The sequence below is a fragment of the Procambarus clarkii genome, chromosome 50 (assembly GCF_040958095.1).
Source record: "Procambarus clarkii isolate CNS0578487 chromosome 50, FALCON_Pclarkii_2.0, whole genome shotgun sequence".
Taxonomy (NCBI): Eukaryota; Metazoa; Arthropoda; class Malacostraca; order Decapoda; family Cambaridae; genus Procambarus; species Procambarus clarkii.
Window position 1 is genome coordinate 11,727,084 of NC_091199.1, and position 9,261 is coordinate 11,736,344.

Consider the following 9,261-nt stretch of genomic DNA (forward strand, 5'->3'; position numbering starts at 1 on the left):
CTCAGGGAAACAGTAGGGACTCCTCGAGAGGAAAAACGCTAACAACCAATCAAGCTGTCAATGCAATCAATCAGAGCTTTAATATACCTACTAATCTTCTCATCTCATTTTTTCTTTCTTGCAATGTATCTGTTATTATTTTATTAATTCCGCTAGAATTTACCTACTTAATATTATCTGTTAGATTAAGGACCTGCCCGAAACGCTGCGCGTACTAGTGGCTTTACAAGAGTGTAAATACCATGCCATGCAAATATATGGGGAATTAGATACAGATACACCGAACGGTTTTGGGTCTGGGTAAGATCTCTCCATAGATCTTACAGGAGGAAGGAAAAGCCTTGTATATACTCTATGCTGCAACTTTCAACAAATCATTGTTGAAATAAGAATTACCAAAGGACTAAAAAACAACCATTTTGATATAAAACAAATAGAAAATGCAGACAGTAAGTACTGAACTTCAGGGTTGGTTACTTTACAAATTATTCCCGAAAATAATCGAGAAATTATTGAGAAGAAACTCGTTCCTTCAGTGAAGGAAAGTATTGCCTGACAAACCCGAGAGGAATGTCATGCTTGAAAATACATTTTAATTTGCATGGTACTGACATGACATGGGATTGTAGAGTTGAGCAAACTACTTTTTTCTTTACTGACAGAAAGCATTCAGCACAATCTCACTTTTTTACCAGGAAAAAAGCTTGATTTTCTGGAAAAGTACTTGGATATAAGGGAATACCTCTCAGATAGGAAACAGAAGTTCATAGCAAAATATCTGTGAAAAATGTAATAGGATCAAGTCAAACTAAACAAAAATAGTCGGGTAAATGGCTAAGTGAATTCAACCCCGAAAAAATGTAATATTATTAATATGCCTCTGTTATGCCGTTAATATGTCAGAGGCGCATATTAATGGAATAATATTTGCATTTTTAGATTTAGTTTAGTATATCTGCTAGATAAATTGTGTGTATATATATATATATATATATATATATATATATATATATATATATATATATATATATATATATATATATATATATATATATATATATATATATATATATATATATATATATATATATATATATAAGTTTGTGAGGGTACCACCTCTGGTGCCAATGTGGGGACCCATAGCCTCGGAGAAGAAAATAAAAAGTATTCAGAGGAGACCTTGTGGTTTCTCACTGAACACTAATATTATCTTGTCCTACCACCCCCATTCTTTTGTATGTACACATATATATTTACTTTATTTGAACTTTGTTACAAAAAAGGAGTTACATATGGGTTACAAAGATGGTTGTCATAGGTTGTCGAGTTCCTCCAGCTCCTCAGATGGCGGGCAGGAACCCTGGATGCAGTGCGCATTTCCCCTCTGTATCGCCACACTGAGGCGCTGGAAAAGAAAGCTTGCAGCTCTTGGGTCCCTTGTTGTTTCAATGAGCCTAGAACCCAGTTCCTTCAAAAAACTGGTAGCACTTTTACCCCAGGCGCCGAGCGTCTCAGAAGCAATGGGGACAAAATTGTAGTGGTGATCCAGTTCTCTATACTTACGGGATTTGGCTGCTTCCCTGTGGGTGGCAGCGCCACCTGGTTGTGCAACACTGAGGTTAATGTAGGTGTTAGCCAGGGTTGATACGCACGTGTAGTCCCATACCAACTGCTTGCCATTCTTCCAGGGGTTCACTGTGATACCATCCGGGCGACCAATAAGAGCATCAGAGTTACGGGGCGTTAGGTAACGGGGCTCTCTTTCAGCTGGGCATCCAGCTGTGGTGAGGCTCCTCTTGATGATGTCGTTAACTTCACTGTGCCTCGAGTGCCATCCCCCTGTGCTTTGGCAGAGTAGGCCATGGTGACCGTACCTGTCAGCCACCACCTCGCCGCAAATACACCTATATCTGGTGTGGATTGGGGCAGCAAGGCGGAGGGCCACAGCAATTCGGAGGGCGTGTGGTGTGAGACGCGTGCCAGTTGCCGACATTGGGGTTGCTAACAGGAAATCCCCAGCATGTGGTGCTGCTACTGCTGTGAGGCGAGCAATGTCGTGTTGTGTTGTTGCAGCACCCAGGCACTCTGCAGCAACTTGGTCTACAATGGGACCATCCCAGCTGGATTGCTTGTGGGATTTTGGGGATGGTGGTTGAGGTGATTGGCCTGCACGAGAGGCCCACTCTGTGGCACAGCGTGTAAAATTGGGATCATGTACACCTGCCAGCTGATGTAAGTGGGCAGGTAGAATTTCCTTCACAAGGTCGTCGGATGCTGATAAGGAGGACAGGAAGGCTGGAACAGCGATTTGCGTTGCTGTTCGAACTCCGAGGCCCCCAAGTCTTACGGGAAGAGAGGCTTGTTTCCACTGTAGGTCATCGAGAGAGAGGTTAAGGGCTTTTTCTAGCATTGATTTCAGTAACCGGTCATACTCACTTAGTTTTTGGCTACTGAAAGATGGTGAACACCTCAGAAAGTAGGTTAACCTGGGGAGGGACAGACATCTGGTGATGAGGTAGAGTGCATCATGAGCATCAATATCCTCAATCCTCCCATCCATCCTCTTAAGGTCGGCGATTTTCTTATCAAGGACCTCATCGATGGCTTTCAACCCCAGGGGAGCTCCTAGGAGTGTGCTGTCTTCAGGTTTAGTTTTATGGATATTTGGCAGAAGACCCTCTATTCTCTCTACGATGCGATTCTCTCTACGATACGATTCTCTCTCTCTCTCTCTCTCTCTCTCTCTCTCTCTCTCTCTCTCTCTCTCTCTCTCTCTCTCTCTCTCTCTCTCTCTCTCTCTCTCTCTCTCTCTATATATATATATATATATATATATATATATATATATATATATATATATACTATGAACCTTGGAATTGCAGTTAGAATCGATATTCTCAAAATATTGATACAGTCATTTCTTAGAAGTTTAAATTGTATTTGTACCTACAACATCGAGTGAAAATGTATTATTGATGTTGTATAATGTTGGGGTAAAGAATCCTTTCATTTAATTTGTATTACATCTAGTTTTCCTGGGGTGTCGTACCGTTATTTACCGTTTTGTAACCCGTACCGTTAACCGTACCCTTAATCGTACGGTTAGCCATACTGTTAACTATACTGTTAATCATTAACCATACCGTTAACGAGCTTTCTTGCACCTCAAAAATCTCGCCCTAAACCAGTTTGTTTTCTTGAAAGTTTTTTGTAAATTTAAATACACCATATCTATGGATTTTGGGGTCCCAATTGTGTATATGTAATTGAAGATTTCTATGACATTCGTTAGGTAGATTCTTTGGCTGTAAAAATTTCAGCTCAAATTGTTTATATCATTTCCTGAAACTAAACACATTCCTTGAAACTAAACACATTTTCTTGAAACTAAACACATTTCTTAAACTAAACACAGTCTCTTGTGTTTCCTTAAACCAGTCCATTCTCCAAATATGGGGAGGTAAATGTAACAGCACCAGTAAGTGTAATTATGTACTATTCCTAGCAGTCAGGAATTGTACTTATTAAACTGTACTGTCAATTCGGAGGATGCGCTACCTTAAACACTAAACACAACAGATTCATAACACTTAAACACACCTTAAACACTAAACACAACACAGTACGCAGATTTCAACACAAAACTGCGAAACAGAGGGAATAAAACTCGAGCTTGAAATTATTAACAATTTACAGTAATTATGACATTAATATTTTTTTGTGAATGGAACCAGGCTTTCTTCATTTAATTAGTTTTTTGTACTATTGACCAGAATGTTACAAATGTGGTGGTTTAGTGAACATAGGCCTGGATAAGTAAGTTGCCTGGGTTGTTACACTTGCGGTTGTGTAAACCACTTGAAATTTGTTGATTTTTTGACGGCTGTCTGTGCCTAATAGTCCGTGGGTTTCTTGTTTGCACTTGTCTGTGCTTCTGTGTACGTGTTTCTGTATTTATTTAATCAGTTATATTTTAAAATGTTTCACGTGCGCGTGGCTGTTGATGTTCATGTGTGTGTTTGACTGTTTGTGGGTCATCTTGTAAGACACAAGTGTAGCAACGTGTTCCTGAGCCGTCGACAACACCCGCCTCGCTGACTGACTGACTGAGTAATAACCGACTGCATCACCGCGACCCTTTATATAGCTCCTGGGAGCCATCCGCTCATTGGCTGATGTACACCCACGGGACATTTTTTATTGGTGCGGACAGACCGGGCTCCACCAATCACAGGTGCTCTCATAGGATTTCAGCCAATTGGAAGCGGGGAGGGAATTTATCCCTGCCGCGTTACATGGAGAAGTTACGACATGAAGGGCGGGAAAAATCGGCATTTGGACCCCTCCCTTGAGTTACAGTTTCTGGATCATTCTGGAAATATTGAGATTAACGCATCCGCTGCTGGATTTTACTTAGATTAATTATTTTTCAGATAATGATACGGTAATTGCGATCGGTTTATGAGGGAGGTGTTGTAAATGTGTGTACGTATGTGTCTCAGTGGATCTTGGTTTATGAGCTCCTGGTGTAGTGTGTGTTCTGGGAGGGGGAGTGGGGGGGGGGGAATGGTGGTGGGTGAGGTGATGGTGGTAGATGACGTGATGGTGGTAGTGATGATGGAGGTGGTAGATGCTGCGATGGATATAATTATAGTTGCTGATGGTAGCAGAGATGGGGGGGGGGGAAGTGGTTGTTGTAGTAGTGGTGATAGAGGTGGTTGTGGTAGTGGCAATGCTGGTTGCAGTGTTGGTAGTAGTGGTGGGTAGTGGCTTGATCTACCCAGCAGTATACATATACATGGGTACTAATTGACATTCAAGTTACTCGTCAACTTGTCAAGAGACACGTCCTTCTGCGTAAGATTATAAGATTATTATTAGCGATTTACAACTCTCAAAACGTAATAAACACAAGCGCTTATCAACACTGTAATGGAAGGTATTAATTAAGGGAATGTATGTGGCTACGGGATGATAGTTCAGTACGTAATGGTCAGAGCAATTGTCCGTAAGATAATGATATTCATCTCTCTCTCTCTCTCTCTCTCTCTCTCTCTCTCTCTCTCTCTCTCTCTCTCTCTCTCTCTCTCTCTCTCTCTCTCTCTCTCTCTCTCTCTCTCTCTCTCTCTCTCTCTTCTCCCTGGAACACGATCCACCAAACAGTTTTACTCCCAGGTTCGAAATTGTTCTTAAGTGAAGAGGGATGAAAACATGGAATGGTTCCCAGTTATTCCTCCCCGAGTTATGTCACGGGGCGAGTTAGTGTGTCTGTTATATGTGCTGTGTATCTTGAGTGCATGTGTATGTGTACGTGCATGTGTAAATGCGTGTGCGTGTCTATACGTGTGTGTGTGTGTGTGTGTGTGTGTGTGTGTGTGTGTGTGTTGGGATTAGAACTTTCGCTGAATGTGTATCTCATGGATTTATTTCGGGAGGGATTACTTGGATTTTAAAGGGATTAAAATTATATTATATTACCGAGACTGAGGTGTTTTAAATATCACGGGGATTAAGGCACTAACAACTTTAAAATCTCGGTAGGTGCTTTAAATTCACTTTTTGGTGGGGATTTAAACTGTTGGGATTTGGTCGATGATTTGTGGCATTTTTTTTTTTTTTTTGCATTTGTTTGTGTTTGTAAAGTTTGTGTTTAACATGTTTTTGATGTTTGACGAAACTCAAAAAATGGGATTTTTTTTTTTAGGAAACAAACACAATTAAATTACCTTCCATACTCTTGTGTTAACAATTTCATATACATTAGTGTATATCTATAGATATTTTCCAACTAAATTGACTTTTTTTTAAGAGATGAGCTCCAAGAAAATAGTTTTTGAATGAGATAAGCATCAACAAAATTGCTTATTTTTAAGGACATTACACAAAATATAGGATTTTTTTTAGGGGACGAACTCATGTAAAATGGCTTTTATATGGGACTTTTATATTTTATATAAAAGCCTTTTATATGGGACGACGAACACCCGCCAAATTGCTTTTGTTTGGGGCGAATACTAACCATATTTTGCTAGTTAAGAGCACCAACAAAAGCCTTTTAATAGGGACAAACAACAGCAAATAGTTTTTATATATGGAACAACCACCAACAACTTTTATATGGGATGAGCAACAGCGAAATAATTTTTACAAAGGACGAACACCATCCAAAATACCTTTTATAGGGGAGCGAGCAACAAAATACCTTTTGTATGGAATGAATAACAATAAAATAGCTTTTGTATGGGACGAGCAAGAGCAAAATAGCTTCTGTGAAGACGACCTCCAAAATAATAGCTTTTTCTTGCTGTTTTTTTTATGATCAACAAAATAATTGATAAAAAAAACAGCAAGATCTTCGTTTGTGAACGAAAACGACAAAGTGTCTTGTTTATGGAACAACACAACACAACACACACGACTAAAATAATCTTGTTTGAGGGACAAAAACAGCAGCAAAAGAATTTTGTTTGCGCGACAAAACACCACTAAAATAATAATGTTGTTGTCGGAATAAAACCCCAAACAAAATAATCTTGTTTGGTGGTGGGGGGGGGGGGGGGGGACAAAACACAACCAATATAAACATATTTGGAATATAAAAATCACACAATATATATATTTATATATTTATATATTTCAACCATACGAGGTGTCGAATCATAACTCCCGTTAGTCATACGATACCTCTTAGCTTCATAATTCCCCTAATGTGATAATTCCGGGGAAAAAATAGTGCCTCTGGGTTGTGGGGGGGTGGTGGGGAGGGGGGATCGTGCCGGTGGGGAATATTCCCTGCCAGGTAAATACTAACGTTACACCCACTAAATAGTCTCCGGGTGTCGTGGCGCTGGTCGGTAAACTTGCTTTTAATGTTATTGTGGCTTATCACGACACCTTGTGATGGCCGGTCGTGGCTAGCGTCTCGTGTTGTGGGGGGTCTCTTGACATGCATGCGCGCGCGCACACACACACACACACACACACACACGGGACACCACGAGCGTTGCTCTCATCCTGTAACTACACTTAGGTAATTACACACACACACACACACACACACACACACACACACACACACACACACACACACACACACACACACACACACACACACACACACACACACACACACGGTAGATACAGATAAACTGTTTAACACTGGTGGTACACGAACAAGGGGACACAGGTGGAGAATGAGTACCCACATGAGCCACAGGGACGTTAGAAAGAACTTTTTCAGTGTCAGAGTAGTTAACAGATGGAATGCATTAAGCAGTGATGTGGTGGAGGCTGACTCCATACACAGTTTCAAGTGTAGATATGATAGAGCCCAATAGGCTCAGGAACCTGTACACCAGTTGATTGACAGTTTAAGGGGCGGGACCAAAGAGTCGAAGCTCAACCCCCGCAAGCACAACTAGGTGAATATAACTAGAATGAGTACACAGGTGATGGTAAGGACATTGTGAGTAACTGAGTGCCAGCTTCCATGAGGAACTGAGTGCCAACGTCCATGAGTAACTCAGTGCCAACGTCCATGGAGTGTTCACAACTAAGCCTGAACAGCTCCCAGTACTAGAAGAGGAGGTGACCCTTGACGAGATACTAATAAGTATTCCTTGCAGAGGAAGTAAGGTAACGACTAGCGTTATTAAGCGAAAGTAAAGCTATTGGACCAGACAAAGTATCACCATGGGTGTTAAAGAAGTGGCACAGGCCTTCAGCGTACCTCTAGCACTGATATTGTATAACTTACTAAGGGAGAATTGCCCAGCTGCTGGAAGAACGCAAATGTGGTGCCAATTTGCAAGAAAGGAGAGAGAGAAGAGGCACTTAACTACAGATCAGTGTCACTGACAAGAACCCCTTGCACAGTACTCAAAAGAAAAATAAAGATAAGACTAGTTACACACCTCAAGAGAATTAGGTGTGTAAGCAAACACGAACATAGCTTTAGGGAAGCAAAATTATTCCTGACGACCCTACTGGAGTTCAATGATAAGGTAAGGAAAAATAGGCAACACAGAGAAGACTGGACAGACTGCGTATTTCTGAAGTGCCAAAGAGCCTTTTATACTGTAATTCACAGGAAATTACTTTACAAACTCGAAAGGCAGGCGGGACTAAATGGAAACCTACTAACATGGATGAAGACCTAACAGGCAGGAGTCAGAGAGTAACAGTGAGGGGCGAAGAGTTGGGCTGGCATAGGGTAACAAGTGGAGTACTTGAAGGGTCGGTGCTGGCACCCAAACTATTCTTTATGTAATTGGCTGCAGCTACAGGCGTTAATTCTTATAAGTCAATGTTTGCAGAGGACGTTTGCAAAACTATGAGAAGAGTTGTGACAGATAAGGATTTTAACATTCTCCTAGATGACTTTAAACATGCTGGAGACTTGGTCCGAAAAGTGGCCGGTGGATTTCAACGCCAGCAAGTGTAAGGTGATGGAAATGGGAAGAGCTGCCATGAGACCGAAAGAGCAGCAGTACACGATGAAGGAAATTGACCTCCGTATAACGACCTAGAGAAAAAGACCAGGAACTGGTCATAACACCAAACCTAACTGCTGAGGCTCATATAAATAGGACAAGGTCAGCAGCATACTCGAGGTCACGACCTCTCCGTAGGGTGCAGTCACAGATCTCCAGTATCAGCTACTGGTACTGGTAATGGCTCCAAATGGCCACCACTTACGGGCTATTCATGCCCGTGCCACCTTTTGGGTGGCTTAATCTTCATAAATCAATCATCAATCAGCATGCTCTACCCTAGCGAAAGTCAGAACGCCATTCAAGAATTTAAATAAGGAGGCTCTCAGGTCGCTGTATAACGCCAGTGTGAGACCAGTTTTAGAGAATGTCGCACCATCGTGAAGCCGCCATCTTAAAAAAACAAAAAAACACGTAAAAAAATCTAAAAGATTCCGAAGTTGGCAACGAGACTCGTCCCAGATTTGCGAAGGATCTGGAATGAAGAGAGACTTAAGTAACTAAACCTGACGATGCTAAACATGAGGAGGAGAGAGAAGAGGGATATAATAGAGACGTATAAAATACTTAGGGGGGGGGGAGTTTCAGTGTGGAAAAAATGTTCTCAATGAATACCAATTGAACAAGAGGGCATGGATGGAACTTGAGACTCAGATGAGCCATAGAGTTGTTAGAATGTTGTATTTTACCGTAAGAGTAAAGCGAAACGTAATGAACTAAAGGAGCAGTTGTAGAAGCAAACTCCAATTATAATTTTAAAAGTAGATAC

At 41.2% G+C, this 9,261-nt stretch overlaps 1 protein-coding gene across 1 annotated transcript in view; it reads right to left on the bottom strand.

Annotated features, from left to right (window-relative positions):
• Nucleotides 1–8,852: 8,852 nt before the first annotated feature.
• Nucleotides 8,853–9,261, bottom strand: part of LOC138351651 (antifreeze protein Maxi-like) — a 15,915-nt gene continuing 15,506 nt past the window's right edge. Inside the window, exon 3 of the mRNA XM_069303661.1 lies at nucleotides 8,853–8,885. Within this exon, the coding sequence (XP_069159762.1) occupies nucleotides 8,853–8,885 (33 nt within the window). The remainder of the gene's footprint in view (nucleotides 8,886–9,261) is intronic.